Source organism: Chroicocephalus ridibundus, unplaced genomic scaffold, assembly GCF_963924245.1.
Source record: "Chroicocephalus ridibundus unplaced genomic scaffold, bChrRid1.1 SCAFFOLD_228, whole genome shotgun sequence".
Taxonomy (NCBI): domain Eukaryota; kingdom Metazoa; phylum Chordata; class Aves; order Charadriiformes; family Laridae; genus Chroicocephalus; species Chroicocephalus ridibundus.
In genome coordinates this window covers 194,164-219,641 of record NW_026961400.1, presented here as the reverse complement: position 1 = coordinate 219,641, position 25,478 = coordinate 194,164, and the positions used below count along the sequence as shown (strand labels likewise).

At 36.0% G+C, this 25,478-nt stretch overlaps 1 protein-coding gene across 1 annotated transcript in view; it reads right to left on the bottom strand.

Moving 5' to 3' along the window:
- Positions 1-1,254: 1,254 nt before the first annotated feature.
- LOC134509396 (cilia- and flagella-associated protein 46-like) overlaps positions 1,255-25,478 on the bottom strand; it is a gene marked incomplete at its 3' end in the record, with an annotated part of 48,368 nt that continues 24,144 nt past the window's right edge. Inside the window, exons 14-32 of the mRNA XM_063321905.1 lie at positions 25,124-25,247; positions 24,115-24,245; positions 21,435-21,580; positions 20,769-20,902; positions 18,980-19,192; positions 17,424-17,637; positions 16,943-17,092; positions 16,100-16,207; positions 14,212-14,393; positions 12,092-12,223; positions 11,419-11,584; positions 9,298-9,382; positions 9,049-9,187; positions 8,332-8,515; positions 7,724-7,877; positions 4,460-4,683; positions 2,339-2,464; positions 1,764-1,931; positions 1,255-1,403 (exon numbers count right to left, since the gene is read on the bottom strand). Of these exons, the coding sequence (XP_063177975.1) occupies positions 1,255-1,403; positions 1,764-1,931; positions 2,339-2,464; positions 4,460-4,683; positions 7,724-7,877; positions 8,332-8,515; positions 9,049-9,187; positions 9,298-9,382; positions 11,419-11,584; positions 12,092-12,223; positions 14,212-14,393; positions 16,100-16,207; positions 16,943-17,092; positions 17,424-17,637; positions 18,980-19,192; positions 20,769-20,902; positions 21,435-21,580; positions 24,115-24,245; positions 25,124-25,247 (2,929 nt within the window). The remainder of the gene's footprint in view (positions 1,404-1,763; positions 1,932-2,338; positions 2,465-4,459; positions 4,684-7,723; positions 7,878-8,331; positions 8,516-9,048; positions 9,188-9,297; positions 9,383-11,418; positions 11,585-12,091; positions 12,224-14,211; positions 14,394-16,099; positions 16,208-16,942; positions 17,093-17,423; positions 17,638-18,979; positions 19,193-20,768; positions 20,903-21,434; positions 21,581-24,114; positions 24,246-25,123; positions 25,248-25,478) is intronic.

Below are 25,478 nucleotides of genomic sequence, written 5' to 3'. Positions count from 1 at the left end.
GGGCTGGAAGGCACATTTTGAAGCTCATCCAGTCCAACTCCCCTGCCATGAGTAGGGGCATCTCTCACTAGCAGCCCCAGGCTGCTCAAAGCCCCGTCCAACTGACCTGGAACACCTCCAATGATGAGGCATCCACCAGTATCCCCAGGCCATCTATCAAACCCTTATCTCTCCAATTTAGTGGCGAGAATGATATGGTAAAAGTATAAAAATATTCATAACATGGTCTTACTACAGCATGCAAAAAAAGCCATACGTGTGTGTGCTAACCTACTTTTCTGTACCGAGTAAAGAGGAATATATTCATGTACACCTATCTGATCACATATAAAAACTAGATCATATATATAAATAAAATGCCATGAAATAAAAACAAATATTGAGAAGTCAACAAAAAAATTTGTTTGGCAAAGCTTGGCTGCAAATCAATTTCCTATTAGTAAATCACTTTTAGTCTTGTAAGACAGCAACTCAGTAATCAATTGGCAATCCAGATAAACACACATACTATTTGTATACCGTAATATTTATCTGTTCTGTTATGTGAGATCTGTTTCAGGCATTTAAAAACACATTATGTGGCATTTCACAAACTATCAGGAATTAAGCAAACAATTATTGTTTATAACTGTTAATTATTAAGCAAACATTATGCAATACATTTCAAAAAAGCACGATGAAATGTTTTACCTAAAACAGCAATAATTTGCCATTGCATGCATATTAAATATTTTTGCATCAAAACTTCTAGGGCTAATCATCCATAAAAGTAGCAGAATTTCGGTCACAAAGGCCCATCTCTATAAAAGAGAATGTGCTTATTGGGGATACTTACTTGGGTTCTTAAGGTAAAGACAATCTATTTTTGATGCAAGATGGGAGTCCACCTTTTGAATATTTAAAAGATAATACTTTTATTGAATTTTTTTTGTACTTTACTTTTTTCAGTTAGGTGACAACAAGGCATTACAAAAATTATTCACATGAAAGTGGCTTGAGTTCATAACCTGGTACACCTTTCCCTGTGGAGATCACGTTTAGTAGCAGGTAACTTGGTGGCTTTAATTCCACAAGTAAACCAGTTCATCAAAACTCTATTAAAATGTATTAAAAAAAGGAATGAAAAGAAATAAAAAACATTACAAATATGAAACAGTAAGTCACAAAAAGCCTTGTTATTATTTAGTGAAATATTAATGGATGGTCAGCTCCATTCAGTTTCTCTTTTATGTGAAATAAATAAAGGATACAAACCGAAGATGATAAAGATCAGACAAACTTCTACATTCCACAACTTCTTTAGCAATAACTTCAGCTAGCTGAAAGATGGGAAGAATCAAGTGGGGGCAAAAAATTTTCTGTAGTTCTTTAGATAAAAGGTCCATAAAATACAAAGTGCATGTCTGAAAAGAAATTATTTTATTTCAATCAGTGAATAAATTTTAAATTAACAATTACATCTTCAGTTCCAAATTTTAAACAAAAAAAAAAAAAAAGTTAAACAAACTTTCAAACTGAAAAAGCAGCTAGGTACACAGAAAGCCAGTGAATTTATTCTGTAAGTTAAGTTCATTTCAGAATGCAGAGGATAGGCTAACACTTTGGGAAGTATTAATGAATACTATGATGAGGAAGTATTTTTGACAGCTGTCTGAACATACCCTTTATCGCACCAACAGAAAAACTGAAATGCAACATAGTTCTCTGCTACTCATTTTTTTCCTGAATAATAAATGCTCTAGTATTTTGAGAAGTATACTTACAGGTTTTGGGAAATTATCCCAGTTAATACCGTAACTATTTGTTTTCTGTTTAAAAGTATCTCTGATTTCATCAGGACAGTCATAATGAGCCCATTCTTCCACACTTGCTGGTAAGGTATGAACCGATCCTTTCCCTTTAGGCTTCTCTTTCACAACAGAGAGTTCAACCTATAATAAAAAACAAGAACATTTATGAGGCCAAATTAACATTCTTATTGGTATTAAATATCTACATAACTTTAAAAAAAAAAAAGCTATCTGCTTAATATCTTTTGAAGTATCATCTCTTTTTTTTTTTTTTTTTGACTTCTAGACTGTGGGTTTTACAAAACAGGAGCATTTTGACCACTGCAACAAACAAAACAAAAGAAAAAATATCTGTAAATTTATGACCTGTCAAGTCCACACAATCAAGAGTGAAGGTATGATATACAGATATACAGACTCACAGAGAAATTCTTCACAGACTATGGGAGTCTTTACAGGAAAATATCTGAACTATTCAACAAATGAGCCCCGGGAAACATCTCTCAGGAGGAGATCATTGTTTTAATTCCACAGGAAAGGGTTCTTACTTGTTTCTCTTTCTTTTTGCCTTTCTCTTTTTTAGGAGCAATTATTGACTGTGCCTTCTGAGGAGCTGTAAATTGTGAAGACTTTGATAATTCTTTTGTAATAGGTGCTGATGCTGACAACGATACCTAGATAACCAAATAATTACAGTTAATTATTTCCTTTTTTCAATAATAATGTCAATTTCTAGTACTAATGATTATTCACCATAAGTCACTATCTACAGCTATTAACAATTGTCACATAACATGTTATGTTTGCGTAAGAGCTTTCTTCAGAAAACTAAAATTTCAGAGACTCCCAGATGCTCGCACTGTTTGTACCAGCATTTAGGATGATCATGAAAAGCACTTCATCAGCTGAGAAGATGACATCATCCTTGCGATAAATGCTACTGCTACTTTTTTAACCTATATGGTTGCGAATTCTTTTTTTTTTTAACTGCTAGTCTAGATCTCTTAATCTTCTACAAAGCCTGAATCTTATATCAAAGTAATCTGTAAGACTGCAAAGATCCACTCTGTTCTCCTTCTGGATTAGTATTCCATAACGCTATGAATGAATGTTATAGAAAATATATTTCTAAATTTCTAAGCATATGAAAGCATCCATTGAAAATTTCTCTGTGCATACAATAGCGCAGCTTCTGATCTTACCTAAAATAAATACAAAAACCCACAATGATTTGAGAAGATGAATATATTTTGCTGGAGGGCTCAAAAGTAGAACACAAAATATGAACAAAAGATCATGCTGGATGCTGCACAACTTGTGAAAATTTCAAATTAAAGGCAACACATGTCTTCAAAAAAAAAAATCAGAGGCAGCTGATTTGGCTTGGATTATTTAGGTTTTCAGAGAACATTTTAATATCTTCTACCGAGTTATTTACGGAGTCCTAAACACTTGAGAGCCTGCTTAGAAATGGACATCTGCAGTTGTCTGCTTTACTTTGTACTCCAAAACAAGGTTAAGCTGTCATATAGTACTTCTATTCCTTTAATGCCACATGGTTATCCTTTTTTTCACAGTACTGTTCAGCTGTAAATATGAGTTTTTAGAATTACTGTCATTGTCCTACAACTGGCACTGACATTAACTCTAATTTGCTTTATTTTTAATAGTTTGTTCAAACAGTAATACTCCTTTCAGGTTTTTTTTCCTCTATTAAGACACTCAGACAATCAAGTTCAGGATATTAAAAATTATGCTTATACAAAATCTGAAAATATCAATAGTCAATTTTTATTTTTCAAATTCCTGTCTTCCATCAATTGTTAGAGTCTAAACTGATTTCACAATGAAAACACATTGCAGGTTTTTACAGCTACTTAGAATAAAATTGTGCACAAGCTATGGTTTACCAATCTAGTTGATATGTCCCATCTAAGATTATTTCTATAATGATTTGCCGCATTACTATTGTCAAGTATCGATTTAGTCTCTTCAAAAATTTACTTATATTTAATATATAATTGTTTTCCATGATTTTTGTTATGATTCTCAATAGCCATTTAAATTAGGCATTCATATCAATGAGAAATGAGATATATTTGTTTGATTTGAAATGCTGTAATAATCAAAAAGTGATTAGAGAATAATAATTGGTGGTCACTGCCTGCCTACACTTTTTCTCAAAACTTTACAAATGAATCAACATCTGCATTTAATTTAATTGTCACACAATTCCTTTCAGTCAAATGACAGCCCCTTTGATTCAACCTAAGTGAAGGTCCATCTGTAATTACTGTTCCTCAGAAACGTCGGCGATGTCCTCAGCATGTATTCTGCCACTACTGACATTCTTTAACAATTACAAATACAAAATTTTAGAACCTTGGAGTACGTTCATACGTTTTGTGCCAAGAGAAACAATGGGCCACTGCTTTTATCCTTAGTCTCTTCTCTGTTTTCCTGAGAGAAAAATTCTTGTTTAATCCTTAAAACTGAGAAAATACGCTAACTATACCATAAAATTGGAAATTCTAAAGACGTAGTTAAAACACCAAATGAACAGCTGCTACCATAATTACACAGGATAACTTGAAATATACTGGCCACGTTATAACATAACATAACATAAAACATAACATAAACCACAACATAACATAACACAACCTCACCTGCCAGATCCGGACAATACAAGCATATGCCATCAAACAGTGCTGCTGATGAAAAGGAGAACTATGACCAGAAATTAAAGCCATTAATGTCTGTACTCTGAACAAAGCTTCCAGTTGTTTAATATTACTAAAATCTTCCAAATTAATTTGGGGCATGGTATCTTTTAACCCAATGTCTATCTTCAAATTTTCTGTAAGCGAAAATTTTGGTGGTGTACTTCTTTCTGTTAAAAAACAAATAACATGCACACAGTGACAGTATTTAAAAATGTATTCAAAAGTTAAAATTTCTGAATTGAAAATGAAAATATTTATGGAAACAAACAGAAACATGGAAACCCATCTACTGACTGTCGTCTTTTGGTGACGCAATGCTACTTGTACCATGTTTTTAATGAATAAAATAACAGATACGTATATTAAATGATGTAAGTCTGACACAGAAATTAAATCCACAGCAAACACACTTTAATTATGTCTTCTTGAAAATAAATCTGTGGGAAAGACAGTCTAGCTTACTAATTTCAGATACTTAAGTAGTCTTGCAGTCAAATCAGAATCCTCTTGATCCTGGCTAGAAGCCATGGTGGCATAGAAGCCATGGTGACCATACACCATGTCCTGACTACCAGTAGCCTAGTCAGCACGAAGTGTATTTGGCCAGCACTCGTGCAAAACAGAAACAGGCAATAATCCACTAACAGATGGGTCAATGTCAACTAAGTCGAGAACACAGCTCAAGGTCATCCCTGTGTCTGTAATGAGGTATCTGAATGGCTCTTGATGGCAACTTCAGAAGATACTCTGCTACTCAATCCTCTCCTTTGTGCCGTATAATTCCAGTAATTTTTCAGTAAACACTGATGTTTTATACAAATTCCAACTCTGCTTGAAGTTCAGCCCAAAACCAAGTCATCAGCAGATTTTCAGCTTAAAGCGAAGTACTCTTAAGTGTCTTAAAGTGAAGACATCAAATTCAACATCAAATTGATGTTCTACAAGATAAAGCAGAGTTCAGTAACATAACACCTATGACATAATCCAATGACTGTTACAGATGAAGTTATTAAAGTAACAAGCAAATTGAGTGAATTCTGAGCGTGACTAACACAGTATAAAGTTAGGTAAAGGGACAGTTCAGCAGATTAATTTTATTCTTTCCTAATAAAAGACAGATGGCAAGATACAGACAGGATAGGTGACCTGCGAAATTGGCAGGAAACTGGCTAACAGGCTGCACTCAGATGATGGTGATCAAGGGTTTTCACTCAGGCTGACAGCTTGTCACAAGTGGGGTCCCCCAGGGATCAGTACCCACGCTGTTCAACATCTTCATAAATGATCTGGACGATGGGACTGAAAGCATCCTCACCCAAGTTTGCTGATGACACCAAACTGGCTGGTGAGGTGGACACGTCAGCAGGAAGAGCCTTCTTACAGAGAGACCAGGACAGACTGGAAAAGTGGGCTAGAAAGAACTGTATGAAGTTTAACAAAGACAAGTGCAAGGGACAATACAACCAACAAGCCCAGTACATACTAGGATCTGTGTAGCTGGGGAGCAGCATTGCTGAAAGGGACTTGGATCCTGGTGGACAACAAGCTGAACATGAGTCAGCAGTGTGCTGCTACAGCAATGAAGACAAGGTGGGTCATGGGCTGCATCAGCAGGGCGTTACTAGCAGAGGCACAGATGTTGACCACCCCACCTACTGTCCTCAGTGCTTGTAAGGCTGCAGCTGGAATACTGTGTCCAGTTATGGTCCTCACAAATTAAAAAAGACACAGACGGACCAGACAGAGTTCAAAGTAGGGCCACAAAGATGATCAAAGGGCTGGAGAACCTGCCCTATGAAGAAAGTCTTAAGGAGTTACGTTTTTTTCACCCTGGAGAAGAGACGACTCAGGGGGACCTCATTACAGTTTTCCAGTACTTAAAGGGCAGCTACAAAGAGGACAGAGGCTCTCTCTTCACAAGAAGCCACGCAGAGGGGACAAGGGGCAATGGATACAAGTTACACTGGGAGAGTTTTATCTTGATATAAAAAAAAATTTTTACAGTGAGAGCAATCTATCGGTGGAACAACCTCCCCAGGGATGTGGAGTCCCCATCACTGGAGGTTTTCAAGACACAGCTGTCAGGGTGCTAGATAATCTCATCAAGGCTCCCTTTTCCACAGAAGGTTGGACCAGGTGATCTTTTGAGGTCCCTTCAAACATGGGCTGTTTTATATTTTAATCTAATTTTTCTTATTATGTCAGTTTCCATTAAAAGTTTTGTAAAAAATTTCTTGAAACATAGGGGGTGTAAGAAGTCCACTAACCATAAGCAACCACTGAAACCGGGTGGGAAGATCGTGAAAGAACAAGTACAAACTTTACATCGCAACAGGGCTGTAAAAAAACCCAACAAAACCACCAACAGAAAAGCATGAACAGAATATTGCTACTGTGACTTTAATCAAATGTGTGATACCAGAGATACTGAACATTTATCTTTTTCAATGCAAACTCCATAAGTACTTCTCTGATCTATCTCATCTATCCACACAAAAATAAGAACAGAGCAGTTGATGATTAATGCCACACGGTACAGTATTGTTCTAGAAATTAGATACTTTTTTTTTTTTTCAGAATAAGTAATGGGGTATCCTATCAAAATAGGTCGCTGAGTCCATATCACTGGAAGTGGACACAAAGTAAAATGACCAAAGAATTTTTGCAGAGTTACATAAGGACTTGAAAGCATGCATCCCTTTGAAAGTAATTTTTGAAAAATCAATCCTAAAGTACTAGATAAAGCCAAGCAAAGAGCAACGAATCTAAGTACCCAAATCCTGGCACAGAAACCATTTCCTACAGTTACATCTGGCCCTCCATGACGATGCATTTGAAACATCGAGCTACTGAGCACTGCCTCCTGGTGGCACCTCACAACTCAGGAACCCCTGCGTCAGACAGGAGCTGTATCTTCCTACACCAAAAGACCGAGGGTAGGTCTCCATGGAGCAACACAGAATTCACAGATATGTTTAAGCTAGCCTTGAACAAACGACAGTGAATACTGGAGAAAGTACCACCAAGCTGGTGCCATTCTTCGTGGTAACTAAGCTGTAAATCAAAATATCCTTTGTGTTTGCTGCTGAGAAATTCACAGAATCACAGAATGATAGGGGTGGCTGAAGGGACCTCTGGAGACCATCTAGTCCAACCCCCCTGCCATAGCAGGGTCACTCCTCTGAAGGATATACACCTTTTACATACCTTCTTCTTGTGAGGACTGCATAGAAAATTTCATATGCAGCAAGAGATCTACCACCCAGTCCAGAGGTTTAATAACATCATTGAGGGGAAACTGGTTACAATATAGCCATTCAGCAAATTCCATCAGATAATCAACTTTCTGCCATTCATTTTCCTGTTTATATAAAAGTAATAAAGGAAGAGTTTGTTTACATTTGGTGATGTAAACCATCAAAAAGAAATTCCGAAGTTCAATATAGTCTTAACAGAAGCAAAAAATAATAATTTGACAGTGAGCAGTTTTATTGGCATCACATAATCAGAGTTAGGCTCAATGGAACGTAACAGAAAACTTTACCAGTTAATTCTTTGCTTTATCGAATTTCTTGCAACTGGCTACTCTTAGACATTTTCTTTGACGTGACTCAACTGAATTTTCACTGGATACCAAGATTCAACCATACACAGTTTTCCAACTGAAGTGTAATTTCAAAGTTATAAAAAGTAATGGTCAAGTATATGGCCTTCCTACCAGCTCAATTATATACTTCACAGAACTTGCAATCTTGTGAATCCCTCGAGAAACGTCATTCTATCAGCACTTGAACATATAGTAAAAACTGACAAACCTGTAAAGCAATGATTGCGTTTTGAAAACAGCTTAACTGTCCAACAATACTTCTGGAGCCTGTTACCAAATGACGCCACATATGTGACAAATAATCTTCACTTTCATCTCTGAATTTCTGCATGTCCAACATAAAATTATATCCCGATCCTGCCTTCACTGCAGCCATATGTTTAAAAATCAGGCTAGAAAAAGACAAAAAAACATGGCAAATTACTTGCAATTGTACCTATAAAGTAACTTTGTGAGTAGGGTAGATATACTAGTTCATATCAGTATAGTACAGAGATGTAAAGTACATAAACTGACATAAAAGGGCATATATCTTTGAACTCAGTTAAGACTATGTAAACAGTACTCTAGATAATTTAGTTTCCATTTAATATTAACGTCTTTATAGCTAGGAAAATTAAAAGTTTATGCTATATAGCCACAATTCATGTGCCTATTTTCTTGTAAAAGTAAGATACTACTTATATACAAGTTTTTTAAAAAAATAATTTACAAATATTATGAACAGATTAACGATAAGAAGCACTGCCAACGTATGTCTCTTTCATCGAAAAGACACAACAGTGTTTTCTGTTGTAAGATCTGACAAGCTGACAGAAACTAATCATAATATTTTCCAAATGCAAAATAAAAAAAATACTCAAGAGTTTTACACTTCTCAAGAATCAGGATGCTTATTTTAACAAAAATAAGTCAACCAGCTTACAGCCTGTGTCTTGTCTGAGGCAAAACTTTAATAGCTTCATCCAGGACTTTTAGTGCTGTCTCCCAATCAGCTTTATCAGCATATATGTGGAATAATAACCCATATAAGGAGGTTCTTAATGTCAGATCTTCCTCAGCACCTTTGAAGTATATTCAAATGATTTATTAATATACTGCAGAACTAGAATAATGATATTACAAAATACTGTTTTTTCTTTTATTACCAGATCAAAATAAGTTAAGAACATGCCTGGGAGAAAACATCCATCTGATAACCCGACGTTTTGAAAATCCTTTGTAATCCACTGATGCAAAGGCAACGTATCTTTCTTCTCCTAAAAAAGACGCCCAAAAAAAAATTTTTTTAAAAAGCACCCTTTATCTTTTGGTTAACGTATGTATTTAAGTATTACTGTACTTCTGTTTTATTTGTACACCAATTAATATTGTTAATATGAACTAGTAATGTGTTGCCTAAATAGCTACTTGTGCAGGAGCTGAAAACCACAGCCGTTTCTCCAGAACAAGTTTATAATACAAAACCAATACAGCAATAACCAGACTCGGTAACATTCAACCAGTTACACTGATTAAATAACGTGAGCTCTTGATGTACTCTGTCAGAGAACCACACAAGAGTTGAGGCTGGCAGGGCCCCTCAGGCCTCTCCAGTCTAGGCCCCTGCTCGGAGCAGGCTAACACAGAGCAGGTTGCTCCGGGCCTTGCTCGCTCATCTTCTGAGCGCTCCAAGCCGAGACTCCACAAGCTCCCTGGTCAGAAATGAGCAACAGCTTATTTTTTCAGACTATTTTCAGATCATTTTTAAAAGGTGACTTAACATCTTTTGTACCATATAAGGTCTCCCCGGAGCCTTCTCCAGGCTGAACCCCCCCAGCTCTCTCAGCCTGTCCTCCCAGCAGAGGGGCTCCAGCCCTCCCAGCATCTCCGGGGCCTCCTCTGGCCCCGCTCCAACAGCTCCGTGTCCTTCTGCTGTTGGTGCCCCAGCGCTGGAGGCAGCACTGCAGGGGGGTCTCCCCAGAGCGGAGCAGAGGGGCAGAATGCCCCCCTCACCCTGCTGTCCACACTGCTTTTGATGTCTTGCTTTTTAATACAATTTATTGAGGGTTCACTCTGAAAATACACTGTGGTAGTGAGTTAAGTATATATACATAATGAAGTATTTCCTTTTATTGGTTTTAAAGATATCACCTCTGCAAATAACTAAACCTTTAGAACTGTGCCTATGGGCAATTACTGTTATATACCCAAACACTGTCAAAGTTCCATTAAGTTTACAATCTTCACTGCACTTCCAAGTACACGGTGTACTCATCAGTTCTGTCTCCTACACACCCAGAATCAAGCAGACCAGTCACCGTCTCTGACTATTTGTGATTTATACATGGCTTGAGCACAAATCAAAATTAAGTTTTCTATTCTTGTACTACACTGCTTGATGATCTAAGGTGCAGACTCACATTGGTACCACTGAGCTTGAATGCAAGAGTTATTAATAAACCCTTCAAGCTCTAATTGAAATTGTGCCCATGGAAATGCACAGGAGAACTCATATCAGCTTCACCGACACGTAAATCAAACCTAGAAAGAGAAATGGATTAGCTCTGGAGAATTTTGAAGTAAGAAAAGTTGTAAATGTGTAGGGACGTTTCAGTGTGCAGAAGAAATTCCATATGGCGAGATGTGATATACAATATACATCACCTACATATTGTTTCAAAACGATGTCTTCAGTTTACACGTGTTCATAATCAACAAGTATTTAATTTTGTCACTGACTCCCAGCACAGTTTGAATTATAACTACTTCCTATTGCCAAAGTGCTAGTCTGTTAAAAACTGGAGATATGCAAAGTAAAAATTCGTTTTTACAGGTAGAAGAGAAATTTCAATTTGCAGGTGTGGGGAACCTTAATTTAGTCACTTTTTTTTTCTGAGTTCATGTTTTAAGATCCGTTGTCATCCTTTTTGGATAAGACTCTTTTTTCTGGATTTTCTTTCGAATATTTTCTAAACATTCCCTTTTGTAAGCTTCACAAAGTGAAACACTACAGCCCTTCAGACAGCAAATTATTTCAAAGAAAACTGTTGCAAGTCTGACAATTACCTAAAACCAGAAGAATCACTAAATGGAAAAGAAGAATATGTGATTCCCTGTATGTGTGAATGGGTGCTATGTGAATGCAAGTTAGAAACCATGTATGTGTTTATGACAAATAAGTCACTTGCCCCTCTTAGGAAAGGTATCTCGAAGAATGCATCCAGAGCTTCAGAGCAAATGAAAATTTTTCTTTATCACCAGCACCAATCACTAAACACATGCACAATTCACAATACCTATTAGATATTCTTACCTGTTTATTTTTAGATTCTGCTTTAGTTATATTCTTAAGAATTATTTCAGTAGGTTCTTTAAATTGCTCTCTGTCATTTGGAGAACTTAACAAAGGTAGACATGTATTCCAAAAGTGTCTGGCTGCAAACATGACAAGGGAATAATTCCTGGCTTCACCTGCGTACCTGAAGAAAATGAAGTACAGCTTAATAAAGGAGAACAATCACGCTCTAACCAAAATAAAGGATTTTACTTCTACAAACATCCAGGTTTACCTGACCTAGGCACCACCATATTTAATCTCAGCAATGAGATGGCACGTGTGTACAGTCAAGCAGTGGAGCAGGTTTCTCACAGAGGTTGTAGTCTCCATTCCTGGAGGTTCTCAAGACCAGACTGGACAAAGCCCTGGGCTGGCCCCGCTTTGAGCACGAGTTTGGACTAGAGCCCTTCTGAGGTCCCTTTCAACCTGATTTTACTATGATCCTATGACATTACAAGATCAGCTATGTGGAATATATGGTATTTGATAAATTTACTGAACTGTAAAAACCTGTCAAATCCTTTGTTAAGCATTTCAGCTCACAATTATTTTGATTTTTATCAGTCTTGGGAGAGAATATGTTGATCCCCAGATCTGTAAATCAAATTTCAGGTCTGTTTTATATTAGTCCTCTCAAAATAAAACATACCTGGCACTCTGAACAAAGGCTTTTGATGCTGCTATGCGCAAATGTTTTCTTCCAGACAAATTTTCCATTATACTCTTCCCTTGTATACAAGCAGTAATGCTTAACATTTCTTGTCCCACTCTGTTACCAGGCCTGAATAAAGGCAAATAATTAAAGAAGTGCTAGTCTTACAGTCTGAGAATATACTAGTTCCTATTAATGATACGTTCAAGTTGTTACTAAACAGATGTCCCTAGCTTTGGAAGTTACAAATGCTTCTACTGACTTTTCTTTTAAAACGAGAAAATATTTGAAAAACTGAACATTTTGTGAAAAGATATCAGAAATAAAATATCTTTTTCACAGCTCTAATGAAAATGACTGCAAATTTAGATTAAAAAAACTACATCTACATTTAGCAAGGGGAGAAAACAGATTTGGGGTTTTCTCCTCATTATTCACTATTGTACATCAAACAAAATATTAGTCCAAAGTCAAACTTACATGGCAAGCAATTAAGAACAGAAATAAGGAAAATTAGACAACTTCTGATAATTTCTTTTGGAACTGGTCTTGCTTATGTCTGGTAAAGTATACACAGGGCTTTGGACCATAATCTGCTCCATTTAAAAGAAAACAATGTAGATTTCAGTCCCAGCAGTTAATCAGTTAAAAATAAATAAGTAAATAAATTTGGTGTCTCTGTTTAACTGTGATTTTGTAAGAAAAGAAGTAATGCAATTTGCAAGGGTTTTTTTAAATGCCTCAGCTACAACATGCAACCATATACAGAAATGTAGACATTCTAGTTGGTCCAGTTCCTATCCTGTGGTGAGAACTATCATGCAGTTATGATTTGTGTTTGTGAGAGGACACCAGTGTTCTACATTACAAGTTAACAAAAACAAAGTTAAAAATAAGTATTTAATCCTCCTTTGTCCTGAAGTTGTGCTTTACCATGGGAAGACTAAGTTTATTTTCCATTTCTCTGGAAATAGCATTTAAAATCCATGCCTACATTTCTTTGTCAACTAATCAAACATTTCATCATTCACTACTTTGCAGATTGTTAGATATGCAGCAAATATTTTCTCAATTTCTGTAATGTACTGAAACTATATATTTCGTACTAATATATCTTATTTGGCTTTACATGTTTTTCCCCATGTAGCAAACAATCATGAATTTCAAAGAGCAGAATTTTTTTTTTTAAATAGGAATTATTTTTCAGAGAGAAAAATGAACAATAAGTTATATTCAAAGTGTTTCACATGCTTATTTCAACCTTCCTACATTCCAACAAACTGTTACTCAACGAAGCTGATCCCTTCCTCTTTTGATACAATAACATTCTGGTTTTGGAGGAGGTAATATTAAAAAATAGAAGGATCAAAAGATTCTTCCTTTTTATAATAAAGGACTCCATCAACAGATCCTTTTATATACGACACCTTTTTTTTTCTTTGAGATCAATGTTTTAAATTATCAGTTAGGTAAGACACTGGGCTTTTATAGAAATGAGTTACATTCCTATTGCACCCGTATGCATAGGTGTTAATAAAGACCATAAAGGCTACTTGACACCAGAGTTTGGAATAGAGTAGCTGCCATCACCTATTACCACTCACAGCTCCGTCGTGTTCCGTGAACTGTGTAGACCCTTTGTGTGACCCAGTTCAGCACTGGAAGCAATTAGCATCAGAAAAAGAACTAGAATAAGCTACTTTCTGCTTGGAAGTTACAAAAGTGTGAAAAGACCACGATGGCCAGAGAACATTTCAGAAAAGCAATGCTCCCCAGGAAGACGTCTGAATGCACATAGATGTATGACCTGTTGTCTCACTTGGATAACAAAATTCATATTTCCTGAACTGGGTCCAGAGCCACAATCTGGATCTCACACTGCCTTTTACTCAAGCTACGCTGCAGAGTTAAAACATCATCTGCAGTACTTAAGTAACTGGTAATGACAGAGTCAGCAGAAGTAGGAAAATTTCACTTTCACCCCTAACTGTACAGTTGCTTTGTAAAAAAAGATTCTTTCACTTTTGTTTAAGTGATCAGATGCATTTACTCTAGATGCTCATTTCAAAATTTAATTCAAGTATACCACAGCATCATGCAAAATTCCATGTACTTACATTTCATATTTCTTAGTATCTCTATTGCGGAAAAAATTCTCATCTGTTTGCAAGATCCTTTTAGAACAAGTTGCCACTATCTCATAGTTATGTGATAGATATGCAAAATACGTAAGTCGTGTCAGTGTCTGCAATTCCACTAAGGAATCTGGCCAACTGCATTCTAAAGCCAATTTCACTAACTGGGGGGGGAGGGGGCAGTGGGGGGAAGAAAAGAAAAAAAGAAAAGAGTTAAAATTCTCAGGTTTTTATCATGCTCTTCTCTTACATGCTTCTCACTTACATGCTTACAGCTTACATCCACCCAGAACAAGTACGTGATAAAACAATCAAGAAAAACAAAATGTTACAAGAACGATCAAAGTATACAATAGAGAAGCATCGCTCACCCTGTAGCGAGTATTACAATAGTGTATGTACATCCAGGTTTAAGTATGCATGCCTTTTGATCAGCAGTATCTGCCAGGACATATAAATATGTCCTCAGTTCTCTTCTGAAAAATCAGCGGAATGGGACTTCTGAAATTCAGAGTCCATTTTAGTTTAGCCAAAGGTAAGAATGGGAGATAGAACTGGTTTTACAACAACAGTGTTTCATATATAGTTTTATTATAGGATCTAAACATCTTCCTTGCTTTTGCAGGTGTCAGTCAGAAAGTTCCATCTTTTTAAGATAATGGGAATTGTTAACCAATTGGTCAAAATGAGGATATTACAATACTGCTCTCCAAAACTAAGCCCCTGAAGTAATAGCTAAAGCTAACTCATAGTATTTGGCATAAACCTGTAAACCAATTAGAATTAGATACCCATATATTTATACTGACAGAAAGATGGACTTCTGCAAAAGTGTAAGACAACGTCACCAAATTCCTAGCTAAATGGGGAAATACATCTTAGTCCTTTAAGAAAGCTCTTTAACAGGAGGTAGAAATTATAAACACAGTAATCAAACAGGTGAGACCACAACTCACTGTTTTGAAAATATAGGGTATAAACCTTTCTACATCACCTTTATTCCTCTTGAATAGCTTGGTAACCAACAGTAACACCGGAAAAGTGTAGCACTATTCAGCATGAGTAATTATGGAAAACTGATCAAAAGCAAGTACTTTAAGAAACTGTGACTCATATAAAACTCATCCAAAAGCCACCTGATTCTTTAAATTGTAGTCGTGTTCTACCTTGCAACTGCCAAAAGTAAATTCAATATAACGTAAAGTTTTCTGTTGAAATTCTGAATACTTCCAATACAAACACTAAAATACACCTCTCTACAACTCCCTGAATGGAGGCCATAGCGAGGGAGGGGTCGATCTCCTCTCCCAAGGAACAAGCGACAGGACAAGAGGAAATTTTCTTCACCAAAAGTGTTGTCAAGCACTGAGCAGGCTGCCCAGGGAAGCGGTGGAGTCGCCATTCCTGGAGGGATGTAGAGGTGGTGCTGAGGGATATGGTTCAGTGGTGCACTTGGCAGTGGTGGGTCAACAGACTTGATGATCGTAAAGGTCTATTCCAACCTAAACGATTCTATGATTATGTGAAGTTTTCTCCACACAAAAATGGAAGGTCAGAAGTATGGGTCTGTACAGAATTCATCTGAACCCATTATGCTCATCTGATGGTTATGGAAATAATCTGTGAGAGCAACATGGGAATAATTCTAATACTGCCATTCTAATGCTGGTTTTTGGATAAATGAAAATATTCAGTCACAAAATTCTTCTACCTGTCATAACTATTCAATCTCTTGGAAAGTTTTAAAGGAAGTAATGGTACAATAAAAGTTTCAAAATTAATTTTGCTTCTACACAAAACTGAAACTGAAAGCACATTTATACTATGCAATTTCTTAAAACTTGAAAGCTAATAAAACAAAACTAAATACCTGAGGTAAGCTAGGCGCAGTGAAATCCATGAGGCCCAAACCATTACATGAATACATTTCTAGACCAACAAGAACTCTTGCCACAGGATTTTGTGCTCCATCATCATTCTAAGCAGAAATAAAAAATTCACATTAACAGATTTTTTTTTTTTTTTGCAAGTAAACATTATTAAGGACATTAATTGAGATGACAAGGTAATAATAACTGTGTTTGAAAACCTCAATTTGCATTAAGCAAGCTTCCTCTCTTCACTATGTCCTTAAAATGGTGGATTTTATATATTTATTTACTTTTAATTAACATTGTGAACTCTGAACTACTACAGTTTCAACATTAAAAAAACCATAGCAAGAATACAATGAATGTAAATTCCATATATCACTGAGGGATTAAGGTTTTATAAACAGAATAAAATAAAAAGATAGGAATAAAATATTTTCCAAGTTACTAGGTCCATATTCCATATATTAAGAGACCGTATTAAATGTTGATATAAATACGGTTGATTTTTCTTAATATTTTTATGTAGCAATTTTATTATTTTAAATGTATGAATTCAAAACCAATTTTGTTATACAGTCATCATATGCCAGACATCACCATAATTACTCTTAGCAGCTAAAAACAGAGGGTAGACTCAATGCTATGCCCAATGTGAAAAATTTGCTGCATTCCATAAAGATTTATGGGAACTACAGCCAAAATCTATTTTCATCATTGTATTCAAATATATAGAAGAAAACACACATTGGTAATTTCAGTAATTATTAAACGAACTTCTAAATTTTTTAATTTTTCAAAGAAAAGTTTAAACATTATGCAGGATTTCAGAGATATAATACCTCCTCCTCAGTGCCAAGTTTATGTCCAATCTGCTGGTGGTTTAACTGCTTTGCTTTCACCCAGGTCGCAATGATCTGCTGTTGTGCAGCAATAGGTACTGCTTCACTAGGTACGGTTCCAGCTGTCGCGTGTAGGGCAAATTCACAAACCTAAAGCCAAGAAGAAAAAAAAAAAGGCTGAAACAGGAGAAATGTGGAAAGCTCTTTTGTATGGAACATGATGTCAATTAGTTATTTTAAAATTGTTGCATATGCACCTCTAAGCCTAACAACATCTTATTAAGTCAACCCATACACCAAATGGAAGTTACTGTACTCAGCCCCAGTTGGTGAAGAACTTCAGCATGCATTTTGGGAGGACTTGTGCTGACTTTAAAAGATGGTAGCTTATTTTTTGGAAAAATTTGTACAATTTAATTTATATGAATTGTCATATATGACAGCAGACCAAAAAAGACTATAAAAAATGAGGGCTTTGTACCTCTAAGGCAGCTTTGATATCAGGAAGTCCACTGGGATCTACTGAAAAAGACTGGATGACATTTGCTTTTTCATGTTTCTTTGCTGCAGCTTTTGTGCTTCTGTCTGTTGCTGCATCGCTTTTTTTCATCTCAACAAGTTTTGGCTTTGGAATCCAACGAAGAATTAAGCCCCGAGCCAAAGCATTACATAACATCAATAAAATCGTAGTACTTCTGAAGAAGAAAACAAAAATCAGAAGTGCACACTGCATCAGATCAAAATAAGAGGATGCAATAAAGTTTATTACTTTCAAGTAATAAACCTTACTTGAAAATGTAAATTTTTTTAGGAAGCAAAGTTATGGATGTTACAAAAAAAATTTCCCATTGGAAAAGCAGTTAAAATGGTTAAACGTACAAAAAAAACCCACAACCAACTTCCATAGTTTACATGATACTTTTTCAGCTCTTTCTATAATTGAAGCTTCTATTTCCTCACAGAAAAAAAAAAAAAAAAGTTCATACTTACGTCAGACAAACACATTTAAAATATAGTTTTTTATTAGTAGCCTGCTATGCATGAAAATAATAACTATTTCCTAAAAAATTAACCTAGCCAAACCCCTCACATAAAACCATTTATTTATTACACTGTATTACTCTTCATGCCAATCAACTGCTGACCTGGAATTACCATTTCTGGTGGTTTTTTTTTTTTTGAGAAAACAGAAACTGAATTATGACTAAGAGGTTATTGCTAATACATGCTAATATAAATATCAGAATTAATAACTAGGTATTAGCAGTCTTCATCTCTGTACAAACTGCACTTCAGGCTTAGTTCTCCAATACTGTCAAAAGAATTGTCTTTGCTGCAGGTCCTAACAGTTTGCCTAATGCTGAGGTCACTGTCAATAACGTGCTAAAATTTCTAGGATTTTGTCCCACAGTCAGACTTTGACTAGAGGATCTCCTCTGTCATAGTCGATGACTCTCCCATTGCATTTACTACAGCGCAGGGTTTCTCTAAGGCACTGTGGAATCCATGTTCCTATTTTCATGGTCTATTAATGTGCACATTCCCTTTATTTTTTTTCTCTTATATTTCAAAACCAGTAGTAACCACCTTACTCTGATTAGAAATATTTACAATTACCTATATTTACAATATAACTCAATTTCAGAGCAACTGACAGCAAGCAAACACATTTTGAGCTGTCCTGGAAACTTGCAGGCTAAGAAAATTTTCCTGATTCTTTCTGACTAACTTAACAAAATGCTATTTCACATACACATGTTGCTATTCCACAACAAAATTAATATTACTTAGTCTAAAGTGAATATGGCTTATAGTGAAGAGTAACAAAGAACAAAGAGAAAGCATTAAAAAGCTATTTTCACACCACAAAATTAAATTTCTCTTCTGAACTCTCCGTATATACCAAAGTCATTCTACTAACAATAAAAGCCAGCAATAAGAGTCCTTCACAGCACAAGGTGATCTACAACGGTTGTAAAATTATTTTTTCTGTTTTAGAAAAAAAGAGCATGTTCATAACCGAACATCTAAATTTACCCATTGTGCCCAACAGTCTTGATGGCCCCAAGAAGAGTCTGCAGATACTCAGTAATTTCCCTCTGTCTTCCTGAAGAGATGAGATGTCTATTGTAGTTTAAGACATACACCACAGCATTGTGAACAATCCAGGCTTCATTCAGCTCTTCTCCTATTTCGGCTGCACGCTGGAAGTTTTCCATAGCATACTGAGATAAGTAGTCTATCCATAAACTATAAAATTAATATAAAGAAGCTGTTATTCCAAAACTTCAACGCTAGAAGGAATTACATCATAAGGTTAAATATGCAGTTATACATCTCGATCAATAGCAACAAAATTTTTTAATGACTTTTCAGTTGCATTTATTAAGTCTTCATCCATTAACTTATATTTTACTTGGACGAGAAGATGACTCAGGAAAGGAATTAGCATCAACGTAAAATGAATAGTCTCTGACACTCAGATGCATTAGCTTAAAAAATAGTGGCTATAGTTCATTCTTCATCCACATGGTTTTTTAAAATGTGTGTATGAATCCACACATCGGTGCTAGAAATCATTAAATATCTGTCACAGGGCTCTACTTGAACACAGACACAAGTAAGGCATTCCACTCAAGTGTTAAGGAGGCGTCTTATTCACTTAACAACTGCATGTGTTCTTACATTCAAAGATATCTCTGGATGCTCTGAAATACTACATTAATTTTTAATAGAATAACAGCTTTTTCATAGTCTAGGCCATAAATTTCTTTCAATAACTTTCTCTTTTTCTTTTCTTAATTATCAAGATGTACCATTACTTAGAAAAAGCAATATTAAAAATATAGTCTCAAATGACCACACAGAATGGCCATGGTTAAGTCACTAAACCAAAAGCACAAGCTGACACAGGGTACTACTATGTCAACAAAGGGACAGGACACAGCAGACCAAGGTGCTTTTTTTTGCAATGAGTCTTTAATTCAATTGGGTAACTCAAAAACAGCTTAGTAGCAAATTTTGGAACAGAATCCTCATCATCTTTGTTCCTTGGTTCTCCGCAGTTTATACTTTTTCCTGTTTTACTAAACAATTGCAAGCAGATAGTGTGAGATACTTTACTTAATCGTTAGACTAAATGAACTTTCTTAGGGACACAACCCTGGGATCTTACTCCTGCAAGACATGACCACTCTCACAAGAAGGCTAATATTAGTATGAATGTGAACACAAGAGAGTTTAAAGATCACATTCAGAATTCTCCCCCGTCTCCCCTCCTCTTTTGCAAGAAATAATTGTGTGAGACCAGAAAGAAAACAATACTTGCTATGTTCTACTCTCCCTTTTTCATTTCAGTTGACTGGATGGAACAGACTGAGTTCTTGCAAACTGCAGTAATTAATTGTATGTATTTGAGTACTCAGAGACTATTATCACATAGGAGCTACAAAGCAAGACAAAGAGGGTTTTTATTTGGGGAAATATATATTTTAATATAGAATTTTATGGTCTAACTGTAAATATAACACAGTTTTAATAGTTTTTAAGGTTGGGATACTAGCTTCTAGTTTCCCAACATAACACAAAGAAATGTTAAATGAAAAATGAAATGCACACTCCAGAATGAAAACAAACTAAAGAAAAATTATTTTGAGCCATTATTTTTAGATTCTTTTCCTTTTCCCATTACCATGACTACCTAAAAATATAAAGCATCTGGTGCAATGAATTCCACTAAGAAGCTATAACTTGCAATTATCATCTGTGTGTGATAATAACAATCTGTTAGAGTTCCTAGGTCTTGTTATATATTAAAGAAAAGCACCTGTACGTTTTCCATTCTGGATCATTTTCAGGAATATATGAAACATATCCTGGACGATACTGGCTTCTGTCTTCTGGAGGTACAGCATGATCATTCAGTTCAATTCCCTGCAACCTTAATAAATTAATAGTTGCCTGGAAAGATACAGAGAAATAAATTTTCTACCCAGTTTATCACTGTGAAAATAGACTGTGACTTAGTATTAGTGTTGTTACCTCTTCAAAAATTAGAAAATACAAAATGCTTTTTCAGATGTTGTACAGGCACGTACAACTATATGAAATGCAATGTAAAATACTTGCTAGTCTTCCGAATTTCTATAGCTAATTTTACTAAGTAATTTCATTGAGAAAAGAAAAAAAAATTTTTTTTTAAGTCATATTGGAACATTAAGGATCCAGAAATGTAATGTCACATGTCAAATATTTACAATAGAATCCCTTGTAAAAAAGCATTATCACCACCTGCAGTGAAACTATTGCTATAGTTACTTTCACAAAGTATTTCAATAAAGATGCTTCATGAAACTACTTATTCCTTTAGTTCCTGTGGAGGCAGACAATAATTAAACTCAGAATTCCAGTGCTTTAAGATTTATTCATAAAATTATACATAAACCAAAGCTAAATGAAACAAACATGAATGACAGCTATGTAATTTATTTACCTCTGCGTTAATGAATCTTATTTCTGCCAACATTCTGAGTAAATCTCTTTCAAAAGAGAAGGATTTAGCAGGTAGTAATGATTCTCTTGGTAAGCTGTCACCTTGATCATCATCCATCATAGCTGTACTAGCTTTCTTCTTCTGTGCTACAAATCAATCAATCAATTCATTATTATTACCATGCAAATCAGAAAAAAAAATCACCTTCATTTTAAAATTTAAAAATCCCTACACATTCTTAAATCCAGAAGAAAGAGTTAACAAGTATGGATTTAAAATTATTTCACTCAACTTTTTTTTCATCAGCACAATTTATTGCACTCAAAACCCGTTCTTCTCAAGCAGTGCTGAGGTATTGGTTATCTGTGATTTTACTGCATTTGTGCATAAACTTCAATATATGCAACAAATAACTTGCTCCAGCCATAATGTGCATACTGAAATTACATTAGTTATGAATATAACCTATGGACTCCAGTTAAATTTTATTACTTCAATGGAAGTGGAGTGCTGGCCATTATGTAGTAGGTAAAATCTCACTGTGTTTAAATTATGGATGGGGCTGACTTTCTGGAACACACACATCAATAAAGAGAAAAATAGCATTATTTTTCTTTGGTTTAATAATGAAGAGAAAGGACCAAAATTATTTAAATATAAACACAAAGTAAAAGCATAAATGCCGTCACCATGGATTCCCGCTACATTGTTGGCCAATAGCAGGTGTTTGAGGAAAGGCATAAAAGTAGGTTACACAAAGCTACTTTCTTTCCTGGTCTATCTTCACAGTTTTTCAGAATCTCCTGAACCACAGGTTGTTTGACCCATCAAGTTCAATATTCTTCAATAAACGTACCTAATTAGTCTCTGTCGAATTTTTTAACCAATTCTTCATTCTCCCAGTCTCTGCCTTTGCCTTCTGCAACTTGGGCAGTATGTTAGAGCTCTTGCCGGTGAAGACTGAAGCAGAAAAGTCATTAAGCACCTCAGCCTTTCTCCATATTCCAGGTCACCAGGTGTCCTGTTTCCTTCCGGAGAGGGCTCACATTTTCCCTAGTCTTCCTTTTACCGCTGACGTACCCGTAGAAGCTTTTCTTGTTGCCCCTCATGTCCCTGGACAGATTTAACTCTATCTGGGCTTTAGCTTTCCTAACCTGATCCCTGGCTGCTTGGACAATTTATCTGTTTTCCTCCCAGGCTACCTGCCCTTGCTTCTACCCTTTACAGGCTTAATTTTTTCTGTTTGAGTTTGTCCGAGAGCTCCTTGTTCATCCATGCAGGCCTCCTGGAGTTTTTGCCTGACTTCCTCTTTGTTGGGATGCATCGCTCTGGAGCTTGGATGAGGTGACCATTGAATATTAACCAGCTTTCTTGGGCCCCTCTTCCCTCCAGGGCATTATCCCATGGTACTCTGCCAAGCAGATCCCTGAAGAGGCCAAAGTCCGCTCTCTGGAAGTCCAGGGTAGTGAGCTTGCTGTGTGCCTCCTTGCTGCCCTAAGGATCTTGAACTCCACCATCTGATGGTCACTGCAACCCAGGCTGCCCTTCAGCTTCACATTTCCCACCAGCCCCTCCTTGTTGGTGAGAACAAGGTTCAGCATGGCATCTCTCCTTTGTTGGCTCCTCTGTCACTTGGAGAAGAAAGTTATCATCAACGCATTCCAGGAACTCCTGGGTTTCTCATGCCCTGCTGTGTTGTCCCTCCAACAGATATCGGAGTGATTGAAGTCCTTCAAGAGGACCAGGACCTGTGAACATGAGGCTGCTCCTATCTGTCTATAGAGGGCCTCATCCACTCGGTCTTCCTGGTTGGGTGGCCTGTAGCAGACCCCCACTATAACGTCACCTGTGCCTGCCCTCCCTTTAATCCTGACCCATAAACTCTCAAAGAAACATGGCTAGTCTGGAGATGCAAAACTTGTGAAAGAAAATAGGTAAATTAATGCCCTATTTTAATTGAACCTTGAAAATAACCTAGAGAAAAAATGTGGAATAGGTTCAATTAACATTGGCTAGAGGAAAAAAAAATAGCCAACAGGGCATGTACTAGAATTTAATCTATTCTTAAAGGTGAATTTTATGAACTCCCAGGCAAAAAAAAACCAACAACTTTAACAGCTGCTTGCTGCTAGTGGTTTGAAAGTGCTCTTTCCCTGAGTTGAGAACTCTTAACACGTGTGGTAGGTTTTCAGCAGACCCCCAAGGAACAAGGCACAAACAATGCTGGATACCTCAGAGGAACCGCTAATAAGGGAATAAAGGATAAAAAATCTTACCACGTAACCCTCATACAAAGTGACCAATAATCCATTTTTCTTCAGCTTCCTCAGGTAATTAAGTACAACAGAGATGGATAATATGGACCTAGATGACCATTAGGGAATGAACCTATTTTCTTATATAGGTAGATACATTTCATATAAGTATTTTTCTTTAGCACCGGTGAAACACTTCTGAAGGCAACATATGGTTTCAACAGAAAAATGTAGGAATTGATTTCTAGATTCGGAGGTAGAAAGAATATTCCATGGATGCCAACATGCAGTGACAGACCAGAGTCTTAGGGAACTTTGGGAAGGAGATGGAAGAAAATAATAATATTGGCTTACTCCTTCAAGCAACTCTAATAAAACAAGGAGAAAGTTTCTCTTGCAACACTCAAAATAATTTGTTCACTTACCTTTTTTAGGTTTTGTTACCTTCCTAAACAAAGTATCATCATACAAGAGACAAAATCTGCATGCTGCACGGCAGACATCCCATACTTCTTGCTTACGTGCAACTTTTGCCAAATCTGCCCAAAGTATAATTCTACCAAAGAAAAAGCATACATCAAATTACTTATCAGCAGGATTATCTTCTACACTTCAGGATCGCAAAAAAGTCATGTCAATAATGATGGCCATCATAAATAAAATTTTAAATCTAATAAAAATTAATAAATGGAACACTTATTATCGGTAGCAAAGATAACACTATTACTTTATTAATTTAAAAAAGAAATCCCCTCAGCATATCAAGAGTGGGATGAAATTCTTGATCTGAGTAACTATACCAAAATTTCAAGATGTGTGACACCCCTTATTATTTATCTTAGAAACTAAACTAAACTAAATATTTCAAAATTGATGTTCAGAATGTCTAAGTCTTGAAAACAAGTTTGGATTTAGAATTTTTTTGAAAAAAATTTAAACTTCATCATGGGAATTTTTAGTGCACCTTTTACATAAAGAATGTTGAAATGATACACAAATAGTCAAAACAAAATCTGTGATCTTCCTACAGATTAATCTTTCTGACTCTCAGGATCAACTACTTCATTTCTTTATTAAGAAGCTGTAGCATGTGATGTGGTACAAGGACCTAAAAAGTTTCAATTGTACATCAAGTTGTTCAGTCTTCCAGCCTTAATCCACTCATTCTTCTGTCTGTTCAGTTTGTATCAACGGAACAGGTGAGTTTATGGTGCACGTGAACAGCAAAATAATACAATTATGCATAGCATGGGAACATCACGGAACTTTTCAGACATAAAGTTAAACACATGCTTAAGTGTTCTGCCAAGTCCGAGTGAAGTATTCAGCCACTTATAAGCTATCACCAAGTACTGTAACAGCTGCAATAAGGAAACTCCCCATTAGACATTTCTACACAAGACAAAAGAGACACTTCTTGTCTACAGTAATTACCTCTCTCTGTCATTTTCATTTTTTGAGTGTTTCAAATGTTCATCGACTTTCTCCATGCTTTTAATATGATGTTGTGCTTTTGCACAGAGGTAGCTTATTTGACTCCTACTTTTACCTGAGGAAACTTAGCAAAGAAAAAAGAATTTAAGGCAATTTTTAGGTATTAGAGATGAAAAAATTCATACGAAGGTATGAAATTTGATTCATAACTACTTTCTGAAACACTGGAAATCCAGCCCTTTTTTCAGACCTTCAAGCTTTCCCAAAACTGACCAACCAACATGAAAAGAACCACACCCTACCAGCATCCATTCTGTTTTTCCTATATCTTCAGATATAGCTGTCCCATACAATA